This window comes from Clarias gariepinus, chromosome 20 (genome assembly GCF_024256425.1).
Source record: "Clarias gariepinus isolate MV-2021 ecotype Netherlands chromosome 20, CGAR_prim_01v2, whole genome shotgun sequence".
In the NCBI taxonomy this organism is placed as follows: domain Eukaryota; kingdom Metazoa; phylum Chordata; class Actinopteri; order Siluriformes; family Clariidae; genus Clarias; species Clarias gariepinus.
In genome coordinates this window covers 12,375,501-12,400,507 of record NC_071119.1, presented here as the reverse complement: position 1 = coordinate 12,400,507, position 25,007 = coordinate 12,375,501, and the positions used below count along the sequence as shown (strand labels likewise).

Genomic DNA, 25,007 nt, shown 5'->3' with positions numbered 1-25,007 from the left:
GTGCGTGTGTGTTTACGAGCGCTGCGATCCCACGTGCGGCGTGTATGGAGGCGGCGGCCCGCGCGCGGACTCGGCACCCGGGACGATGAGCGGCGCGCCGCGCGACCCTTTCTACTCCTCGCCGTTCGGCCCGTTCTACCGGAGGCACGCGCCCAGCGCCGCGCAGCCGCAGTACCGCGTCCACGAGCTCAACAAGCGGCTCCAGAGCCGGAGCGAGGTGAGCGTGCAGAGCGACCGGGCAGAGCACCCGGGACACCGGGGTTACCCGAGTTAACACTTACTGTAGACAGCGCAGAGTCCCCGGTGTTCGGTTAACACTCTCAGAGTTCACCTGTTGTCTAAACACTGCGTTTGGTTTATTCAACACTCAGAGTGTTAGTCCAACGCTGGGGATTTGATGCAGTGCGTGAGCTGATCATATATATTAACACCCTAGATTTTAATTAACACCAATGCTGCTTCATTAAACACCGGCAGCTTTAGATCAAAGTGGTGCTCGTCTAAAGCTGATAGTGTTTAATGAAGAAGCTTTGGTGTTCATAAGGCACTTTGGTGCTGCAGTACTTTGGTCCTGACTTAAAGCTTATAATCTTTTTTGAAGCAGCATTAGTGTTCATGAACCACTTTGGTGCTGACTTAAAGCTGATGGTGTTTAATGAAGCAGCATTGGTGTTCATGAATTACTTTAGTGCTGATTTAAAGCTGATTACAAAGAAGCATTGGTGTTCATTAAACACTTTGGTGCTGCACCACTTCGGTGCTGACTTAAAGCTGATGGTGTTCAATGAATAAGCATTGGTTTTCATTAAACACTTTGGTGCTGACTTAAAGCTGATGGTGTTTAATGAAGCAGCATTGGTTCTCATGTCCTACTTTGATGCTGACTTGAAGCTGATGGTGTTTAACGAATAAGCATTGGTGTTCATTAAACACTTTGGTGCTGCACCACTTCGGTGCTGACTTAAAGCTGATAGTGTTTAATGAAGCAGCATTGGTGTTCATAAAGCACTTTGTGCTGCAGTACTTTAATGCTGACTTAAACCTGATAATATTTAATGAAGCAGCATTGGTTCTCATGCACCACTTTGGTGCTGACTTAAAGCTGATAGTGTTTAACGAATAAGGATTGGTGTTTATTAAACACTTTGGTGCTGCACCACTTTGGTGTGGATTTGAAGTTGATAATATTTACTAAAGCAGCACTGGTGTTCATGAATTACTTTAGTGCTGATTTAAAGCTGATAGTGTTTAATTCAGCCGCATTGGTGTTTATAAATTACTTTAGTGCTGATTTAAAGCTGATAGTGTTTAAAGCAGCCGCATTAGTGTTTATGAATTACTTTAGTGCTGATTTAAAGCTGATAGTGTTTAATGCAGCAGCACTGGTGTTTATGAATTACTTTAGTGCTGATTTAAAGCTGATAGTGTTTAAAGCAGCCGCATTAGTGTTTATGAATTACTTAAGTGCTGATTTAAAGCTGATAGTGTTTAATGCAGCAGCATTGGTGTTCATGAATTACTTAAGTGCTGATTTAAAGCTGATAGTGTTTAATGCAGCAGCATTGGTGTTCATGAAGCACTTTGGTGCTGCACCACTTTGTTGCTGATTTATAGCTGATAGTGTTTAATGAAGCATTACTTGTGTTCGTTAAACACTATCATCCTTAAATCAGCCCCAATGTGGTGCATGCATTTATTTAACACTACATGAGTTCATTTGGAACTGTGGAAGTTTACTCAACACTGCATTTCTTATAAACCACTGTTGTCTATATTTCTATACCATAATTAAGACCATCCTGAAGCAGGGAACTAAACTTCAAATGAATAAGTATCCATATGTTCACTTAGCACTGCATTGCCTGCATTATTTATTTATTTATTTATTTATTTACTTATTTATTTAATAAAAAAAAAATTGTTGCATTTTTGGAAACTGTGAAAATATGTTTTGATGCAACCCTGGGTGCAAACTGTAAAACTTTCTTCAGAACACAGTGTATGGGTTAACTTAAGGGTGACTTCTGACTTTTAATCAACACTTAAAGTTAATTTTACTTTTGCATTATACAGTGTGCTATGTGAATACACTGCACTGTAAAGTATTATTCATCATTTGTTATCCGAGCGTGATAAGGAACACAGTACTCCGGGAGATGAATAAATATTAAAGTTAAATACTGAAGACCGAAGTATTAATTCAAGTATTAAACCTTTCTTGTATTAAATGTTTTGCTTTGTTAATGCTTTGTGTAATGTAATTTTAAACATGGTCTTTAAAAACATAATCAAACGGTAGAGATTTTTTAAATCTAGATGTTAATTCAACACTGTAAGAGTTAAAGCACTTCAGCCCCACGTGGTGTTTGAGCTCTGTTTGCCAAGTGTTAATGGTGCACTGCAGCAACAGGCTGTAAGAGATCACTCAGGTATCTACTGTAAGTATCGATTAGAAAAGTTTAACACTGTCTTAATTCCATGCATTGTTTTAACACTGCTTCATTTCAAATCCCTTTTCAATACCAGAGTTGTCGATGCACCGATATACCGTATCGTGCAATAAGAATAATAACCATAATGTTCATAATAATATAATAACGTGTCAATTCTATAGCTTTTATCCTGCTGGTGTTCATTGGTACTTGTTATTTCAGAACCACAGGTGCTAATGCACCATGATTACTGGTCGTTTACTGGTGCAACCATTAAATCCAGCACACTAATAGCTAATAAGATTTAAATCCAGCAGTACAGTACATGTTTTGATTCATCTCACTTTAGCAATTGCTAATTCAGCACAGTAAGTATTATTTACTGTAACAGTAAATAGAACAGAATGAGATTTTTACATGAACATTGCAGGTTTTAATATAAAGCAGTTATATATATATATATAATATATAAATATTTATGAAAATAAAGGAAAATTATAAGTGATATTTTAAGCTCAAACATCAATCTTTCATCTATAGTTATAGTTAAATCTATTTATTTAAGCACCAAGCAGTGAACTTTATTATTATTATTATTATTATCACTATTATTATTATTATTATTATTAATATTATTGTATGCTTGGACCATATTTTTCCTAATAAAGACAGTTTTTTTTCTGGCCAGATATTTTTTTTTAGCCTTCTGGTAGAGACAAACATTGAAACTATCCTTCGCAGGAATTCATGATGCCCCCAGTCTTCACGAGAGCTCGATGATTCATATTTTAACGTCGCTATCAGGTGCTTTTTCTGTCAACGCAGTCCTGTTCTGCCACCAACAATGCTGATGGTATGCATGAACAAAAATACTCACAATAAGTATTATAATAATAATAATAATAATAATAAATAAATAAAACTCACACACAAGGCCAACTAGAGTTGTAAAGACACTTGATGAAGGTCAGGTATTGCTCTCAGGAAACGTTTTTGTTTTTTCTATGCTTTTAAACACCTTGTATAGCTTTTGATTTGACTTTAAAACCAGTATGTGCAATTCTAATATTCAGTGTAACCCGATGATTCTGTCAGATTACGGTACGAGACAAAAGTTTGGATGCACCTTAAAATTCAGTGATTTTTGTTTAATATTTATTTTCTAAATTCTAGAATACTGGAGATTTCGAAACTAAGAAATAACTTGTATGAAATTATGTATTTAAGTAACAACACGAACAGTCTGTTGTTATTTCAAGACACGAAGGTCGGCTGGTCTGGAACACTTCTTATAAGAACTGTAATTTCAAGTGCTTTTGTAAAACCCATCAAGCACCATGATGAAAGACTCTCATGAAGACCTTCCCAGGAAAACAAGACCAAAACTCACCTCTGCTGCAGAGAAGTTCATTTAGAGTTACCAGCCTCAGAAATCACCAATAAACCAATAAACAGCACCTCAGATTAGAGTTCAAAGGAGATTTGCATATTTTGGACGCCTTCAAAGTTGTATTACAAAGTAGAAAGAAATAAAAATCAGGAAAAATTATTGATTTAGGAAGTGTGTCCAAACTTTATATTCACTTACTGAATCACTTACTTATCATCTATAGTCGATCCCTAGAATTCATGGAGGTTACGTTCCTACAGCATCCGTGAATTTTGATAAAAAAAAAAAATTTATGTGGTCCAAAAAAAAAAAAAGCCTTTAAATGCCTATTTTTATCTAAATATGCCCCACAAAACTTTTTAATTTCATGTAAAACTCAGCTTAATGCATTACCCTTAAAAATAGAAAGAATGTAGAGTTAAACCCGTATACTGTACAGTACTGTACTGCTACACACATTCCATTCACACATGCACACGGCCAATTTGGGAACGCCAGTTAGTCTAACCTGCATGTCTTTGGACTGTGGGATGAAACCGGAGTACCCGGAGGAAACCCACCAAGCACGGGGAGAACATGAAAACTCCATGCACACAGACCCAAAGTGGGAATCGAACACGGACCCTGAAGTTGTGCAAGACAAAAGCGCTTACCGCTACACCGCCGTGCCGGCAATTTTAATAAGGATGATTACGAGAATGAAAATGGTTTCTTTAACTAAGTGATGTTTTTGCTCATAGCCGGTTATTCAACACCTCCATGTTTCATTATCACATGTCACTTCTTCAGTTGCTTTAACTGTGTTCATTCATACAGCAGTGCACAAATTAATTCAATAAGATTGCATGAGCATTTATTCAGCACCACAGTGGGTTAAATTTATTACCACAACAGGGACCAGATCTTTGCTGTAGTTGTTCATTCCAGGCTGTAAATATTCGTTTAACACTGATATCTAATGTGTGAATTAATTCAGTGTTGGAATAAAAAAATTCACACCTGTAAGTATTCAGACTGGAAGAAGTAACGGTGCGTTTAACCTCGTAGGGCTGTTGTTTCAATGCTGCAGGGATGGTTCCCAAGTGGAGGTACAGGTTTGTTATTTTGAACAATGCAGTGTTCACGTTTTTTATTTAAAGGTGTTGGTTTATATTTGACCTCAGTGAATTACAATAAAGGATTAAACATCTGAATCATTTAACGTCTGAATGTTTAAACGATAGTTAAAATATTTATTTAGTTCAAACAATTTGTATAAAAAAAAACTGCATTAAAATATAAAATGAATAAAAAATGTAACATGCCAGTTCAGGACTGATTACAAAAGCCAAACTTAGTCACGTGACTAGCCATAATCGGTTTATATAAAAATATATAAAAAAAAAAATTAAACGTCACAAGTTTCTAAAGTTACACTAACTTTTGAAGCCTTTTAAAATCAATTAATTAATTGATTAAAGTAGAGATCACATAGGCACATAAGCAGTTTAAAAGATCACAATAATATGATTTTTTAAACGTCTGCATAAATAAATCTTCAGCAATATTTCTGGTTTCGTGCAATGCTATAAGTCGTTCTATGTGTTATATTCGCGAATGTCTTATAGGGATGAAAGATTTAATAAGATAAGCTGAATACATAGCTGTTTATAAAAGAATAAACTGACAGCTGTGTAATAGTTTACTAATTTTGGGAGTTTTTTATTACACAGTGTGTTCAGAAAGTCTCTCCAAAGTTCTTTGTTTAATGTCGGCCGCATATTTTTGTTTGAAAATGTTAACAATCGTAGAACATGTTTTTCTAGTGGAGCACGTTCTTAAAGCTGGCGATAAATACACAGATTTAATACGTCGAAAATTTCAAGCAGCTTTTCCGGAGACAAGAATACTAATAATAATACTTCAGTAAATAAATACATGAGTGAGAATAATCATAACCTACTCTAACCTACTTAAAAGGGACTTTTTGAATGCAGAAAATACAATTATACTGCTGCACTAGGGATGGGAATCACTGGGGACCACCTGATACCATATTACAGCAATACCTAGGTGCTGATTTAACTGGTCATTTAATTAATATCCCAAATCGACACAAACAGGGGGGAAAAGGGATTGTTTTAATACAGTGTGTATACTATATATATATATTATTCAATATAATATAATATATTCACTGTTCAACTGCATATTATTGAAGTGGCAATAAAAGCCTACTTGACTTGATATATATATATATATATATCTAGTCAAGATATCTAGTATATACTATATATAGTATATATATAGTATATACATGCAACAGAAATTTTACAACAGAAATTAACAAAAACTAACTGAGATGAGATAGACATGACATAGACTATAGAGTCAGTCAAAAAAATTATACACACTTCAGGAATAGAAAAATAGTACAATGTATATTATATTATTATAATTCATAATATTTTCATATATATATATATATATATATATATAGTTTATCGTGTATATATAGTATATACAGTTACAATTGGGCAATGTGTGACTAGTTTAGAGTGCACCACCTGTATGATTATAAAAGAACATCATCATTTTGCCACATCAACTGCAAACATATCAATAAATCAATCTATTTTGGGGTCACCTGAATTGCCACACAAAGAATCACAATACATCACTAAATTACTTTTCCCCCCATCTCGGAGTTGCGAGGGCTGTACCGAAACAACGTTTTTTATTAACTAACTTGGTAGAGTAACTCTTCCCTCTATACAAATGTACTACTTTATATAGTCTCGAATACAAGAACCACATTGTTGACCTGGACTATCTTGCAATGAAAATCCCCTTTATCGCAGTTGGAATGTCGTCAATGATTCCGTTGCACATCAAAGGAGATTTTTTAAAGAGAGTTGGGTTTAGCGATGGCACTAATGCATGGCTCATGATGCTGAGACCTTGTTGAGTAGTACCCATGTATAGAGGAAGTGTTACTCAACTGCCGTGCATTATTTAAACTGCATCTGTTAGCTAATAAAAAACGTCATTGTACGACATTTAAAAGGCTATTAAAATGTGTAGTGTAATACCAGGAATATAGAATATGACTGTTCTTCTATTACTGTATCGCACCGCATGCGGATTTCCCTGCGCTGCATGCGGATGTGAAATATTTGAGGAGAGAAGCTTCTCGAATCTCAAATCGAAACTTTTATATGTCAGCGTAGTCGCCGTGGTAACATCATGATCACGTAGTCATCAGTCTGCATGTGTTGTTTTTTTTTTTTTTACAGGATTGTGATATACTATGGTGGGATGCGTTTTGCACCGAGTTCTTCGAGGACGACGCGACCTTAACAGTCTCCTTCTGCCTCGAGGATGGACCAAAGACCTATAGTGAGTATCGCACGCGAAGATCCGACAGATACTTTATCCGGTACGTGGTCTGTACGAGCGCACGTGAGAACGAACGTGAGACGTCTCGGTGCATCTGTTTGTCTCACTGTGTCTGGAAGGTGAATTGCAGATGTTGCTTAAACTGTGCTGTGATTCCAAATCGGTTGATTTAAAAGGCGTCGTGTTGCAAACAACAGAGATGTTTACCAACACTGTCATCATCATCACGATCCCTCAGGCGCGGTGTCATTCACAAATTCCGGCGGGAAAGAGAAAGAGAGAGAGAGAGAGAGAGAGAGGTGAGAAACGGAGAAAAGAGAGAGAAGAGCAAGGGGGATAGGGAGAGCGTGTGTGTGTGTGTGTGTGAGGGGGAGAGGTAGATAGAGGAGAGATAGATGGAGGGATGGGGGTGTGCGCCTGCGTGTGTGTGTGTGTGCGCGTACACGCGGGGGGACTTCATTTCGCTTTTACCATCCTCATTCCGAATGTACGGGGCAAGACTTGATTGGCAGGTACGAGGTGATTAAATAAACATGCTGCTTCAGACTTCACACGCGTCTCCCGGCATGACTGACAACCGCAGAGCTCTAAGTAGTGTGTGTGTGTGTGTGTGTGCGTGTGTGTATGTGTGTGCGTGCACTCTTTTGGACCGAAATCTCCAGCTCCACTCAGTAGACTGTTTATTTCAAATTCCTACCAGTGTATTGCTGAACCTAAACAAATCAACATGTTTTCTATTTTATACGACGTATTTATTAAGATACATAATTAACATGAATTTTAATTCACTTATTTTGTTCCATTTTTACAGATTCCTTTCGAATCTGTACCGTCCTTACGATTGCGATTGTAGCCAACGCGCGCCTAATCCTAATCCTAATCCTAACCCGGCACTCTTCCTCTCTCCTCGTCTTCCTCGCAGCGATCGGACGCGCGCTGATCCCGCGCTTCTTCAGCACGCTGTACGAAGGCGGAGTGTACGAGCTGTTTTTTGAGCTCAAGCACACAAAAGAGTCGTTCAACAGCTCGACCATCACTGTAGACTGCCACCAGTGCACCATGATAACACAACATGGCAAGCCTACCTTTACCAAGGTACACACACACATACACACTTCACCTGTACACTAACTATCAGCAACCCTAGATAGGAGCTCTAGATGCCTTCCTATATATATATATATATATATATATATATATATATTTTTTTTTTTTTCCTTTGGCTCACACACAAACCCGTCACTCTCTCATCCTCTTATACACATACACACACACACACACATTGCACAGTGTGAGCAGTAATGTGTTCCTCCTCATTGTGAATTCAGGGCTGAGCTGCACAAAACAAAAAAGGAAAATATAGCTCCCTCTTTTTCTCTCGCCCCTCTAACCACCTCCCCCCCCACCACCACCACTTTCTCTCTCTCTCTCTCTCTCTCTCTCTCTCTTACACACACACACACACACATAAACAGGATCTCTCTTCAGTCCCTCTATTCTTTTTCCTTTCTTTTATTTCTTACATTATGTACCTATGTGTCGGTTCATGTTAGTGTAAAAGTAATTAGCAGTGGTTAATTACAGAAGATCACATTATTGAGATATTCTGTATAAAACCCAGAGTATTATAATTCATCCAGAATGAACTAAGCATGTGTATGGTATATGGTATGATAGTCCTGTCGTGTTTTTTTTTTTATGTCCTTTTAAGAGAAAAGGGAAAAAAAAACAGATTTACGCATAAATTCTCAAACATGAACGATCAGAAGGTGTTAATTAATTTGCTATAACAGCAGCTTGGGCTGTAATTCACATCACAGCTAACACACGCCGTCTTTTGCATTATTCTCTCAGTAATTCCAAACAGGGACTTGGATCTAAGGTTGGTTTAAAAAGATTGAATTAAATGTCCCTTTCAAGAGGCACGGCAGTTCTAAGTGTGACAAAAAAAAAAAAAAAGTTTGCGTTAAATATCCCCGTCAAATTAAGCAGCATTAGACAATCGGGGGTTGCTGTAGGTCAGGTATGTGGAAGAGGGTAGATAGCGCTTTTACTGTGCTTTTTTGCACTGTCGCTTACCGTTATTGTCCAGGAGTAAGGGGTTCGAATCTCGGCTCGGGTCTCTGTGCCGCATGTTCTCCCCATGGTTGGTGAGTTTCCTGTGGTTTCCCCCACAATCCAAAGACCTGTTTTCAAAATCTGATCTAGTGGTATATGATTGTGTGTGTGTGTGTGTGTGTGTGTGAGTGTGCGCCTGTTTGTTGAGAGCCTCAGCAACGTAACTTTCCCTACAGCATTATTTTTTGGCGTGAAACTGTAGGTCATTGAGGCCAACTTGGATGGATGGATGGATGGATGGATGGATGGATTGATGAAGGAATGCATGTAACAAAGAAAAATGTTTAATCGTTCATATGTGAAGCTGTCTTGATGATGTTTTAAGCCAAGTCTCTCAATAAAATGTGTTCTTTATTTACTGTGATGGTTTTATAGTGAAGTGAAATAATAATAAGAATAAATAAAAAGCTTCTGTGAAAAAAATTGGACAGTAAAGCTAACCCTAAACTTTGCCTGGTATTATTACAAAAAGAAATACATTAACTTGACTTGGTTTGTTTAGTTTCTTGTCCTACATAGGAGCTTACACAGCATAGCCCTGTCTGTATGGTTCACATACGTCTGTCCCATAGTTGTCATGTACAATTTTCTTAAAACTTGTAAATTATTACTTTAACTTGTTCAGGATTTTGAGAAGTGTTTGACTCTTTTTTTTTTCATATACAGCGAAACTTCGGCATACAAATTTGCCGAGGTGAAGTTACGAAAGTGAATTTTTAGGTTGAACATTTCGTATTGTAAAGCGCATTCTCTCATAAGAAACAATGCAAATGCAAATAATCCGTTCCAGCCATCCAAAAATATGTGTAATTTCAAGCACTGTAATCATATTTTTGCATATAAAAACAAACAAAACTTTTAGAAAAGACATGTAAATAAACTAAAATATGAAATAAGTCAACATTAAACCTCACTTCATCTTAATTTAGGATTCTTCTTGGCACCGGCAGCTTTTTTTTTAGTGATGTTTACTTTCTTAATTTACACTCAAACTGGCTTCCTTTTCTTCTTTCTTTCTAACATTGTTCGGACTCATGGTGCATATGGATTTATGCCTCACTAAATCTTGCACATGATGCAAAAAAAAAAAAAGGGTTCAACTTGCTTCACTTGGTTTTTTACCAATGCGAACAAATTTTGAACGGCTTCTGGATGTAGATGCAACTTCGTTCATATGCCAAAAATGCTTCATATGTTAATGCAAGTTTCTTGCAAAATTTAAATTCTTAAGGTCAAAAAATTCATAGGGGAGGGCATTCGTATGTCAAGGTTCCGCCATACTACCTAGTGCTGGTTCTCCAGAGGAAAATTATATATATTTTAATTCTTTTTTCATAATGTTTCACGAAATGCACCAACCCTGATCCATTAATTATTAACTAATAACTGTTAAATAAATCCTGGAAAACATTTGTCCAAACATGCTGGTAATGTTAATGCTTGGAAGTTATAAAAGCCAGCTAACATTATGCATGTCAGGTTATCTTCCGTAGGATGTCTAATAGGATGTTTAAATATTAATATGTATTTATATCTGTCTCTCTGTCTGTCTAAATGTATAAAACATTGTGCTTGGAATGCGATATACCACATACCTAAAATAAGCATTTTTCAAAGCTGTTTCCGTGAGTGTGGTGTAATTCGTGTCTCCCTGATTTATACATTTATAAATATACAGTACTGTTCAAAAGTTTTGAGTTCCCCTTTATTTCTTTATATTCGATTAGATTAAATGTTATAAATTACAGCAACCTTGCAGCAACCTCATTTCCCCTCTCGTCTGTTCCAACCACACAGCATTCAGCATCACCCGTATACCAAACACTGGCAACTGTTACTCACTGGTTCATGCATTACTTTTTTTTTTTAGTGTTTCAATGATTCATAGGTCACATTTTTTGAAACTGCTCAGGTACAGGGACTGGACTGAAAATGAGAGCCAAAAAAGTCTTTCAGGAAGCCTGGAGAACTGTCTCAAGACCACATTAAAAATGCAAGAAAGAAAGTCTGGCTCTTTGAAAGCAAAATATGAAGAAATAAGGGACTTTGCACAGTACTGTATATGTTAAGTAAAAAAAAAAAAAAGTTTTGATCAGATTTTACTTGGTAAAGTGCCTCCATGTGTGAGATACAGTAAATCACCTTTTCATCTTAAAAAACAGCATTGTGTTGTACAACCACAAGACTTGAAATAAAAATAATTTAAATATATATCATATTTGCTGTAATATGTGACTACATGCCTAAAACTTATTATCCAATTATTTATCGTTAAAAAAATTGCAAACTTCCCATTTACAGTCACTCATTATTGTAAGCCGAACACATGCACCTGCATGGAATAGGTGGAATCATCCACAAATCACATGTTCAGCAGGAAATTACATCACGCAAATTTCCTGATGATCCAAGGAAAGAGATAAATTGCATTTTCTTGTTATTTTTTTATTTATATTGTAAGATTGTCTGTCAAGTTCACCTTAAAATTATAACTCTTGTAGCCACATTTTGAATGTTTAACTACACAATTTTTTTTTAGATTCGGTGTTGAGAAAATGTTTAGGAGTTTTTTGTTTTTTGTTTTTTTATTCCCTATTTTTAAGAATTCCTTAATTTTTAGGAATCGCAGGGGCTAAATGGCACCCAAATTATGGAATCACACTCAATGCTACAGTTCAGATTGTAATCGGGTAAGATACTTGGCAAGTGTTCAGGTTTGAGCTGGAAGAATCGCAGCTTTAAAGGAATTGTATACTCAACGTGAGAACGCTTTCAGACACGGATATACAGGACTGTGCAAAAGTCTTAGGCACCTTATTATATGCTGTACCAATTTTGTTATATATGTTTATCATGTCTGCAAAATTATGTACAAAAATCATTCAGTATTTCCATCTGTACCTTTTGCACAGTACTGTAGATATACAGTAGATGTCTGGTTTGATTATAATAGATGCTCATTTTAGGGTCAATTATTAATATGCATAAATAGTTTTTGATACTGTTGTCTTTTAATGGGTAAATATCCATAAAAAAATAATAAAGTTCTTAACTTTGCATCAAAAAGCCATGATTATGGAACACATTCAGTGTCATTTTGTATAAACAGTATTTTTACATTTCCTTTTTTTATGATATGCACCATGTACAGTATAATAATCCTATATCACTATATGCGATATTACTGTACTATGTCCTGAGATATAACCAACTTTGCTCTTTAGTAAATTGCTTTTGGAGAATTAAATATAGATATGGAAAAAAAAAACTTAGATTTGAGCTAACTAGCACTAATACTTATGTGCGTGTGTGTGTGTGTGTGTGTGCGCGCACACGCATGTGTGTGTGGAGGCATTGATTAGAGTGCGTCTGCTGGGATTACATCCCGCCTGTTGCCATGCCAACCTCTCGGTTACCCACCGTTCCTCCGGCAACAGAATGTTGGGGTTCAGAGTTCCAAATAGAGAAATTTCTCCTCTGAAATTGCCAGTTTAATGAGTAAATCATTTTCCCTGGATTTAAAGCGCTGGCTTTCCGAACAGAAAACAACATAGAGGATTTTTAAAAGTCAGTAAGACGTTCTGCATTTCACTTAGTTATTGGAGATTGCCTATTAAAATATAATTAAATGAAATGTATTTATTAAAAAGTACACAATTAACTGGAGCACAATGATAATTTATAAATATAGATATATATCTCACTCACTCACTTATCTTCTATAGCGCTTTATCCTGTATTCAGGGTCGCAGGGACCTGCAGCCTATCCCAGGAGGCTTAGGGCACAAGGCGGGGTACACCCTGGACAGGGTGCCAATCTATCGCAGGGCACACACACACACTCATTTACACACTACGGGCAATTTGGGAACGCCAATCGACCTAAACTACATGGCATTGGACTGTGGGAGGAAACCTACCAAGCACGGGAAAAACATGCAAACTCCATGCTCACAGAGACGGAAATCGAACCTGGACCCCGGAGGTGCAAGGCGCCAGTGCTAACCACTACAGCATATATATATATATATATATATATATATATATATATATTTTTTTTTTTTTTTTTTTCATTGCTTATCATTCTTTTTTTCTTTCTGAGTGCCGGCACACACACTCCATCATTCTCTGTCATTAGTTTTTTTCTCTTTCTTTGACATTACGCTGCTCATACTGAACACAGATTATATCCTCTTCTAAATTATAATTGTCCTGATCGAATCCTGGATTTAAGACAGAGTCGCTTAAACATGCACGAAACACTTTACTTCATCAGTCTTTTATCAGGTTGTGTGTAAATATTTTTATAGGCTGAATTGAAACCAGATTTAAAGACGTTTTGGAGTTTTTTTCTGCATAAAAGGTAAAGCTCAAAGTTCACTGAAGGGCCATATGAGTTAAAGGTCCCATGTTTTAACACAATTAAAAATGCCTGTATTCTAACACAGGTCTCAGAGCAAAGTTCAGCTCCAGCTGAAATAACCCTCATACCTTCAACTCCCTTTATTTCACTCCTCTTCCAAACTCTCCATATCAGTCTCTATGTAAATGACCTACTGCTTAGCCACGCCCCTCAACAGACCAGCAGAGCTGAGCGAGACGCCAGGGAGGATCTTTTCTTATATGATATGCATTATATTTAAGCAATATCAAACACTACAGACCGAACACTAATGGGCTCAGCACAGCACTAATGCGCTCATAGATCACAGTCGTGCCGATAATCAGGAAAACAGCAGATTTGCAGAAGTTTGGTAATTTCCCTTCGAAAATTATTAATATGCATTGTCAATGATAATCTGTTGATAATAAATGGTATATTTACGGTTTTATAAAAGCAAAATCACGGTCGATAATGCTTTAATACAACAGGTTTACAGATACCATTTATCATCAACAGATTAGGTTTTATTATATACTGTAGATATTGTTATTTATCTCCACCAACACAAAAAGATCTGCAACTGGACCGGAACTTCACAGTTGCTAAGCAACACAATGTCCATCCTTCCGGTGTAGTTCCTTACAATGTAGAAATAAGTTGTTGACCAAAACTTGGTGCCATCAACGATTGTTAGAACACCTGTGAAGCAGAGTGACGTGTGTATATAGTTCAGCATCCTAGTGCTGTTGTGCTCTATATAGCACTCATGGAATGCCTCTTGTCCAATCAGATTCCTTGGTCAGAAGTAACATTTGTATAATTCCTGTTTTACAACTGCACTTTCGACGTTATAAAACAGTTATAGAGAGGGTTTATTTTTGGACACATGTTTTGTTTGACCAATCTGAATATCTGAAAATGACAAAAAATAATAATAATAATGCAGTACAATAATGCAGTTCGGCCACTGCAGCGCATCAGCTTCCATGGACACACATTAACGCTTCATCCTTTTATAGGGTGCCATTACTTTTGTCTTAATTAAACAAAAAGTTTAATTTATGGCTATTTTTTATTGCTTTCTTTCAAGTCCTGCATATGAAATTTTATTCAGTTTCATAAAAAACATCATTTAATGAGAATTCAGATGATGTGTTTATACTGTACAGTAAAATGGTACTATACAGTATGTTACATTTTCCTAAACTGGATTTTGATGAAAGTTACATTTCTCATTTAAAAAGCTCCTGCGAAATATGTAATTCATAATAAATTTTTTCCCTCTTTATAAACGAGGACATCGACATCTATGTCACTGCACACGTGCCTGATGGAACTTTTGCAGTTGTACGGTTCTAACTTGCTGTGCGTTTATTCCGCAGGTGTGTACAGAGGGCCGTCTGATTTTGGTGTTCACCTTCGATGACCTCATGAGAATCAAGACATGGCACTTCACTATCTCTCACTACAATGAGCTCATTCCTCGCAGCATGCTGGCCGTCCATGTGAGTCAAATAAAGCGAGCGGACTGTTAGACGCTCCCCACATGAACACGATGTTTCGATTTATTAGACATTGTTTGACACTATGACTATGAGGCCCCTCATTCTGATCCTTTGGCCTTTTGAAGTGAATGTTTGAGTCCCATTTGCTTTCTTCCTAAAAATCTAGCACTATTGATGAGTTTTTTATATTCTTAGACCATATTAATCAGCCTAATCTGATTGAATCAAAAGGTTTTTAGAAGCCAGATAATGTTTCTTTTTCTAGTCCTTCGCAAGTCTACTGCTGTGTTTTTGAGTTTCTTTTTAATTAATTTAGGTATCTGTCGTGATGACTAGAGGAAGTTGTAACCAGGCAACTAGTAATGATATTGAATAAGGAGGCTGGGTTAGTGTGCATGATCAGCAGGTGTAAATAGGCGTGCTTTTGCGAATTTACTCTAATTAGTTTCTTAAATTCCCTCAAAAAAAAAAAGAATAAGTGGGTGATTTGCATTGCTAAATGTTAAAAGCCAGCATCACAGCAGTTTTTATAATAGAAGTAGCTGATTGATTTGACACAATTTTATATCATATCCTCCTGAGACCTGACTCTACTGTCGTGTACATTGCAATTTCTACTAACTGTATCTCTTTAGACATAGCTGATAACTATACATTTCATTATGTACGCAACCAGGAAGAAGTTTGGCACAAGAATTATACCTAAATGTCCTCATATGAGAGTGGTACACAGATATATATATATATATATATATATATATATATATATATATGTCCATGTTTTTATTAGATTTATTAGAAGTAAGTTCCCAATCACTACAAGAGTTGGCAGTTTGTATTGTCAGATATGTTGGATACAGTACGTGTATATCACCGTCCCATGAACTCTGGAGTACCTCCTGTCCTGTACAGTTATTGCAGTGCTTTGCATGCTTGCAAAGTTGCAAGTTCAGCTCAGGAAGTTCTGATAATTAGCTGGTTCCTGAAATCAGCTATCTTACAATAGGTTGTATAGCTTTACATCACAATACAGTTTTGCCGTACAGGAGGTTTTCCAAAACCAAGGTTGGAAATTTGTGATCTGTTGTATGGATGTCCTGAGTGAGTCGAGTGCACTTGAAGATCATCGTGACAGTCAGTCAGTGAGAATGCTTCTTCAGGTCTAGTAAAGGAAAAAACAAAGAGCACTAATACTTAACCTGGATCTCAGGAGAACAAAACTCAACACATGGCTGATTTTCATTTAATCGATTGTTTCCAATATAGTGATTTTTAAATATATTAAATACCAAAACTGTTTCTTTATTTATACTACAGAACACTAACAGTACTACAGAACTAACCTTAACTGAATATCAGGCTACTTAATACAATACATACTGTACCTTCAGTACAGGAAGCAACTGTCCTCTTATGACTTATCTGTCTTTCAAAACCTGAGTTGCTCAATTCTAACCTAAGATATGTCAAGACAAAATAATTATGCATCTTTCCAAACAAAAAATGCACTAATACTAAAGTTACTTTGTTCACCATATGTGCATGTGATTCAGCTGTTATTAGATGTGTTAAAAGCTTTAAAGCTGACTCATAGATTTCCCTGCCTGGAATTAGTGAATCAAACTCAAACAACTTAAATAAGCTAATTTCTATAAATATACGTACAGTACTGTGGAAAAAGTCTTGAGTCACCGCTTGAGTCATTTTTTCATATTACATGTGAAATGACGTTGATTAAAGAAATAGGAATCAATGTTTAACTGCAACAGGTTAAAGATGTGTGTATATATAAGGAATGTGCAATATAGAGTGACATACTTTTGCACTTTTTAATTTAAACCAACTATACAAACGTGATTGAGCAAAAAATGTAAAAGAAAAATAAATAAATTGATCACACGGGCAAAGAAATAGCACAGATTAATAAGATATAAGAAGATATTTCCTACATTTAACTAATAAATGATTGTTTTAAACAGTACTGATTGTTTCAAAACTATAAAATAACACATATGGCATTAGGTACTGTAATTAAGTGAGAACAACAGTTAGTTGTTATTTTAAACGTAATGATTACTTTGGTTCTACCTGACATATCTGAAAACCCAAATGCACACTCTCGACTGTGTTGCTGGTCCAAATCTGTGCCTCTTTCACCTTTTTAAAGGTAAAAAATTTGTTGTTTATGTAACAACCTCAGCAGCAACCTCATTTCCCCTCTCATTTTTTTTCAACCCCTCAGCATTCAGCATCACCAGTACACTAATCACCGGTCTGATCATCTGCCATCATCACCAGTTTCTCACTAGTTCATGTATTAGGTTAAATATTCTGTACTGTATGTGTGAATGATCTATAGGCCACTGTATGGCTTAACAAACAAAAAACATTCCTCTGAAACTGCTCAGGTATAGTGACTGGACTGAATATGAGTTGCCAAAACTTGCCAAAAATGAGTTCCAAAAAGTCCTTCAGGAAGCCTGGAGTGGTATTGCTCAAGACTGCATTAAAAATAGAATAAAGTCTGTCTCTTTGGAAACAAAGTACAAGATGAAGAAATGAGCAGTGGCTCAAGAGTTTTCGGGTGTGAGTAACAGACCCAAAAGTTTGGACAAAAGATTGGATTTATTTATTTTCCACATCCTAGAACAATACTGTATTTTTTCAAAATTATGATGATGATAACATGCATGATTACATCAGGTAATTAAATGACAACACCAACAGTCATTTGTTATTTTAAGACATGAAGGTCAGCTGTTCTGAAATAGTTCTTGCAAGAACTGTATTGTGTCAAATGCATTTGCAAAACCCATCAAGCTCCATGATGAAACTGTCTCTCATGAAGACCTTCCCAGAAAAGCAAGACCTAAACTTACATCTGCTGCAGAGGAGAAGTTCATTTAGAGTCACCAGCCTCAGAAATCATCAATTAACAACCAGCACCTCAGATTAGAGCCGTTGAAGGCATAAGTAGATTATTGCATTTTTTGAACACCTTCAGCATTGTTTTACAGTGTAGAAAGAAATACAAATCAGGAAAGATCATGGAATTAGAAGGTGTGTCCGAACTTTTGTGTCCAGTACTTCTGGTACTGAATGTATTTATTGCTCAGGGTTGCATAATGCACATGCTTCATGTCAAGAGTGGGGAGACGATTTTCATTTTAAACCCAGCAAGTTGCCATAGATATGGCTGACATTTTGTCAAAAGTAGCACGAGATAATACTTTTTGATCGATAGGGACGGACCGACTTTTCTCTGTAGTAACGTGCTATGCCTATTCCATAATTGGTTGTTGCAGCCCTACAAATGTTTTATGAGCATTCCAAAGTGTTTAAACCTGCTAGGCTGCTATTTTTGTGCACCAACAACGTGTAGAATCTTATCAACAAATAGTTGACATAACTGTATAAAATCTGAAAACAAGGTCCAAACCTACGTGAAAGGAAAATAACATAAAGTGGTAATTATTGTATTAAACACGGACCATTAATAGGATTATTATTATTATTATTATTATTATTATTATTATTATTATTATATATATTGCTTTTTTTTTTTTTTAGTTTTTTTGCTTAAGATACCATAATGTTAATATCTGTGCTTATAACGTTGATTCAGAAAGCTGGCGTATGACAAAATTCCTCTGTGTTATTTTTATCAATCGAGGTGAAACCTTCTAGTGGCGCTGTTGGGCTGTTGCTATAGCAACATCTCTATTAATGAATTAGAGACGTATCGGGCCGGAGTGGCTGGAGAATAGCAAACAGAATAAAAGGAGTGTGTGTGTGTGTGTGTGTGTGTGTGTTTTCCTGCCAAGGCGCAAGACCCTGGAGCTCTGGAGCAACTGTCCAAAAACATCAGCAGAGTGGGACTAACCAATCTCACGCTGAACTACCTCAGAGTAAGACACAGACATAGACACAAGACACGATCTCTCATACAGTGCACATGCATGTCCGCACGAGAATCATACACTGCTGCACACACACATACACACAAATACATACAAGAAATGTACAGGGCTAAATTACATTACTTGTGTGTGTGTGTGTGTGTGTGTGTGTGTGCGCGCAGCTGTGTATGATCCTAGAGCCAATGCAGGAGCTGATGTCAAGGCACAAAACGTATGGCTTGAGTCCCAGAGACTGCCTGAAGACATGCCTCTTTCACCAGTGGCAAAGGATGACAACACCACCAGGTATCACACACACACACACACACTCATAATAACCTTGTTTTTTTTTTTTGTTTTTTTTTTTCGCCCAGACCATTTTCCATTCCCCGCCCATCTATCTGTAGGGAATAATAACCAAAAAATGCATTGTTTCTTCACCCTTTTCCCCCTGAAGCCCTTATTTCTTTTACTTTGTTCTTATGGAAGTACGTATGATCATGAAATTTACGGTTCCGTTCACTGTAAACATGTTTCACAGTCATGATTAACACTTCAAAGTCCAGAGTACAGATTGTCAGGGGTATTGTGAAATTCTGCAATAACACATCCTGCCTAATTAATGAGCCTTGTGACCGTGGGATTGTTATTTCTGCGCTGTTTTACTGTTCTTTAAACACTCTCCCAATTTCTTCTCAATAAAAGGCATGCAAAAGAAAATAATACTCAACATGTTCTTTTTTTCACTCAGTGTTTGATAGGTTTACCAAATAGATCTGGTGTCATTAGGTCTGAAATCTGTTTTGTTTTTTCTAACATATGAACGAATTTGAGTTTGTAAATGTTTTAGTTAATGTTAATACAGTAGTTCATAACTGACTGCATATTCTTTTAATTGTAGTCGGACCTTCGCCTAACTTTAAGACCGAAATTTTTCAGTCAAGTTCCAAAAAATGTAAGTACTCATCCATCCATCTATCCATCTACCCATCTGTCCAACCATCCATTCATCTTTCTGTTCTCCATATCCATCTTTGAAACATCCAATCAACACATCCATCCATCTTCACATAGATGCCATGCATCTGATCAAACAACAATTTTTCCAGTTATTCTCCTATATTCATAAGCCAGTCATTTATTCATCCATTCCTTCATTTAGCAATCCAATCAATACATCCATGTATCCATCCAAAATGTAAGTACTCATCCATCCATCTATCCATCTACACATCTGTCCAACCATCCATTCATTCATCTATTTTCCATATCAGTCTTCCAAGCCATCACCAATCCATCCATCTATCCATCTTTCCGCCCATCCATCATGCAGTCATCTTCACATGCATCCATTAATTTTTTTGCCCATTGTAGCGATCTAATCAATACATCCCAACCATCAAATTTACCCATCTATTATTTATATCCATTTGCCATTCATATATCCATCCATTCATCCATACGTGAAGCTACTAATTCATTCATCCTTCCATTTCACCAATCAATCAATCCATACATTTCTCAATCTAACGCAATCCATTTACCTTTTCATCTGTCCAAGATTCCATTCATCCATGTATTCTACATTTCCATGTGTCATTCAATCATCCATCCATCCATCCATCCATCCTTCTATTTAGCCATCCAATCAATACATCAACATTGATTACCTATCTGCTGTTCAAATTCATCCATCCATTTACAAGTCATCCATTCAGCCTTTCATTTAGCCTTCCAATCAAAGCATCCATCCATCTACAAATAGATTCCATCCAACAATCTATCCATCTGTCTGTTTTTCATTTCCATTTGCCAATCCATTCATTTAGCCATACAATCAATACATCCATTAATTTTTCTATCTGTCCATTTACCTATTTATTCTCCGATCCATTTGCTGTTCAATTATTCATCCATTCATTTATCCATCCATCTATCTGTCTACAAATACATACATCCAACCTTGCATTTAGCCTTTTAATCCATCCATCCATCTACACGTAGATTCCATTCTACAATCCATTTCATTATAGTCCTTATATAAGTATTTATGCTGTAAATTGCATGCCTTACAACTTTCCCTTCATTGACTGACAGCGGAAGCACCAAAACCAACAGCGAAAAGAAGAAGAAGGCGGAACTCTGCTGGCAGCGCGTCCAACAGCAACGCAGGAAACAGCAAGAAGCGCAGCCCAGCCAACAGCTTCAGCTTGCCCACACAGGTACGTCTATAAACATGCACAAAACACACACACATAGTGATACAGTGATGTGAACTGCTCACGACAACATGCTAGACTGAATAACCTGTGTGTGTGTACGTGTGTTTGTGTGTCTGTGTGAATGGGTTTTAAGTACTAAGGATGAGCTGTTTTCTAGATAGTTAGTCCAACTGATAACTATTGCTGTGAAGTTTTTTATAATCAGTTAATAATTAAAATATTGATTTGATTCTAAAAGATTGATATTTATAAAACTGTAATTGTTCTTGCCAGTACCTGATAATATGCTTTTATTTAACCCGTTAAAATGATGTGTTTGTAATTGATAGCAATTAGTTCTAATTGATTTGATGATAATTAGTGCTGTCCGTCTCTGGTCCCCAGCCCAAACGCGTCGCCGGTGAATCGAGGGGTGGCGGGTGGCTGGAGGCGGAGCTTAGGTAGGTGAGTGACATGTGCAGATGGCTATCGCACAGCATGTGCTGCCTTAACGATCCAATTAGCGATGCGAACAAGCTTAATTGGCGAACATGTTGGAGGTATGCTTTGTCTGAATGGGCTAATTAAGGAGCAAAGAGATAGCGTCTGTAGACAAGGATGTGTGTGTATGTGTGTGAGTGTGTGTGTGTATGTGTTCTTATAATTTTTTTCAGTTTGTCCCTTCCAATCGTTCTCATTCAAACTTTAAATCTACATTGCTAATTCACTTGTCTGGCATGCGACATGTGTTTCGATTAAAAATGGTACAAGTTTTGCCTGCATTCATATTAGGCAGTGTGTTTCTAATCTTGGTTTCCCTTCCTCTCTCTTTTTTTTCCGTCTCCCACCCCCTTCCTCTACCTGTCTCTCTTTTTGTCTTTCCCCCTCTGTCTCTCTCTGTACCTCCCTCCCCCACTGTATCGCTCTCTCTCTCTCTTTCTCTCTCTCTCTCTCTCTTTCTTTCGTTCTCATCCACCCCCTCCTTTACCGCCCTCTCTCTGTCCCTTACTCACTCTCATCTAATTCAATTCCGAGCCACATTATTAGAATGACCATACCAAGATACATTATTGCATTATTTTGTATTCCTCCATATTTGTCCATTTGTCAAATAAAATAATTCGAAATGGCAATCCACATCTGTTCTAATATATGTATATGGAAATAAGATTTCTACACAAAGAACATAGAGACACGGGATTATATGTACCCATGTGCACCATGAACACTGCTGGAGCTCTTTAAATAGTTAAATGGTCTGTAGGTCAGGGAAGCAAAAACGAACAGATTTCATATAATATTTAATGGATGAGCAAAAAAACAACAACATTTAAATATTTAGAATCAAATATGTACAGTATTTAATTAGTTAGATTAAGTTGCCTATAATCTTGTAGGTGTAAAACAAGTGGTCTGATTAATTGCAGGACAATTTAACCTAACTGTTTTAATATTGGCATTGCTTTTAATTAAATATTTAAGAAAAGAAAAAAAATTATTTAGGAAGTTTCTATGTAAAGGTTTTAGAATTGTTTAAATTGTTTAAATAATGTTTCCATTATTTATATATATATATATATATATATATATATATATATATATATATATATGACATATGACATATGATGTACAATGTATGATTTGATATGATACAATATAAATTATAATATGATTTATGATGATTTGAATCATTTGGCAGATGCCCATATCCAGGCGGACTTATATAACTCTTCATCAATGAATATTGATTATTAGGTTATTGTATGATACGATACGATACAATACGATTTGGAATAAATTATATGATGTGATATGATCTTAGATATGATATGAAACAATACAATACACAACTACAGTATATCATGATATCATGATAGTGCTACCTGCTAACTTTCTTTGCTTAAAAAGCAACACGGCTCACTTTGCATGGTCTAAATGGTACTAGATCAAACGTTATGGCTAAAGCTTTGTCAATTTGTAACAATCTAATAAAATGCAGTTTGTATAAATAATTTATCAGCTCTCATGCACATAGACACTTATACACATCATATTTTATGGTATAATATTTACCTAATAGCATTTGGCAAGAGCAGCTATATTTAAAGCATTTGTACAGTATAGATACTACATATAATATTAGTCTAATATTTTTACACACATATATATTTATAGAAATCTAATTTATTGCTGGGTACAAAGAAAAAATCCAGTATTTGCTGCTTACTTTAGTTATAGTTTCTTGTGCTCCGAAGATTTGAATAAAATACCTACATCTCAAGTCATTGAAATCAGCGTGAGCTGGATCTAACTGAACGATTCTGTCTGCATGAATTGCATGATAGACCTCTTAAAGATATGTTTCAAGGTCAGAGTTTGGACGGCACAATTTATTTTCTAACTGTGCAAGAGTGTGTATTCATTGTCAGGACATTCAACAAACTTTCTCTTTGTCACACTTTTCTCCATTTTTTTTCTGCCTCCTTCTTTGTTTCTGTACATCTCCTTTCTGTGCCTCCCTCCCCCTCACTATACCTCTCTCTCTCTCTCTCTCTCTCTCTCTCTCTCTCTCTCATGCACTTCTCTTACCCCTCCCTTTTTCTCCATGTCTCTCAAAATTCTATTACAGTCAAATCAATGCAATGTATCTTTACTTGAATTACCATACTAATATAAAGTATAATCATATAATATGGTATTTTACCCACACCCTAATCTGGGAATACAGAAATATATTCGAGCACACTGCGCCTATTTAATGACTGCTACTGTAATCTCAGTGTGCCCACACACTTTATGTAAGTACAGTATAGAAAATCATTTCAGTGTCTCTCTGACACGATGTTCAACAAATGTTTTGTTTTTTTCTTTCTTTCTTTCTTTCTTTCTTTCTTTCTTTCTCTCTGTCTGTCTGCCTGTCTCTGTGTAGGATGTGATGGTGGTGGGGGAGCCCTCTCTGATGGGAGCCGAGTTGGGAGACGTGGACGAGCGTCTGATCACCAGGCTGGAGAACGAGCAGTACGACCCTGCTGGCGGTCTCCGGGACGACGGTCGCCATGACTACACCAACTCGCAGGCACTCGGCAACAGCAACCGGGACGGCGAGCCCACCGTCATGGCGATGCAGCGGCCGGAGTAACGGGAGCGCTAACGGGAAAGGATCTAACGAGGGGTGTGGGAGCGTGCTGATCTGGGGATGTCGAGAAAGAATTTGTTCGTGTGTATGTTTGTATGTGTGAGAAAGAGAGCTATGACCTATATGACAAATGATGTCATCCAGTTTGTATAACTATTACAATGGCTTTAATGGCATTTTTTGTCTCAGTCTCCATATCATAAGAAAATGATTATCATGAAACATACATTCCCATTTCATATGAAAGCTTTATAAATAAGCAGCGCTATCAACTACTTTCATACCAGGATTTTTTATCTTTTCTGTAATGATTCAGCTGTTCTGTAATGTTCGTTTCGGCTTTTCAAAATTGACTTTAAAATGTCTACTTTGTGAGTGTTGTGATGTTTTTTGATTTTTACTGCTGCAAAATCTGCAGTGGCAGATTTTATTTCCTCCCTTTATTACTTAATTGTTTAAGGCATAATGTAAAATACCTGCAGGTATGTGTATTTACCGTTAAGTGTGTATTTTCCGTATGCTTTTCGACTATTTGCATCAATAAATTGTGTTTGGTTATGATAA

At 36.5% G+C, this 25,007-nt stretch overlaps 1 protein-coding gene across 3 annotated transcripts; it reads left to right on the top strand.

The window, feature by feature from the left end:
- Positions 1-25,007, top strand: ldb2b (LIM domain binding 2b). Of its 3 annotated transcripts, none has more exons than XM_053479473.1 (10): positions 1-217; positions 7,098-7,200; positions 8,123-8,295; positions 15,085-15,207; positions 19,032-19,115; positions 19,289-19,412; positions 20,008-20,061; positions 21,204-21,328; positions 21,713-21,768; positions 24,237-24,325. In XM_053479473.1, the coding sequence occupies exons 1-10, from the start codon at positions 86-88 to the stop codon at positions 24,241-24,243; spliced, it is 981 nt and encodes a 326-aa protein (XP_053335448.1). In that variant the 5' UTR covers positions 1-85; the 3' UTR covers positions 24,244-24,325. The 3 variants fall into 3 exon arrangements, with proteins under 3 accessions (XP_053335448.1, XP_053335449.1, XP_053335447.1); XM_053479474.1 differs by having other exon boundaries at positions 21,713-21,772; positions 24,237-24,324; XM_053479472.1 differs by lacking the exon at positions 21,713-21,768 and having other exon boundaries at positions 24,237-25,007.

What these genes read in the sequence shown, in the direction of transcription:
- ldb2b (XM_053479472.1), top strand. Translation starts at nt 86, where the DNA reads ATGAGCGGCGCGCCGCGCGACCCTTTCTACTCCTCGCCGTTCGGCCCG. An exon ending in GCAAGCCTACCTTTACCAAG is followed by an intron (nt 8,296 to 15,084) that starts GTACACACACAC and finishes TTTATTCCGCAG; the next exon opens with GTGTGTACAGAGGGCCGTCT. An exon ending in AAGGATGACAACACCACCAG is followed by an intron (nt 19,413 to 20,007) that starts GTATCACACACA and finishes TTTTAATTGTAG; the next exon opens with TCGGACCTTCGCCTAACTTT.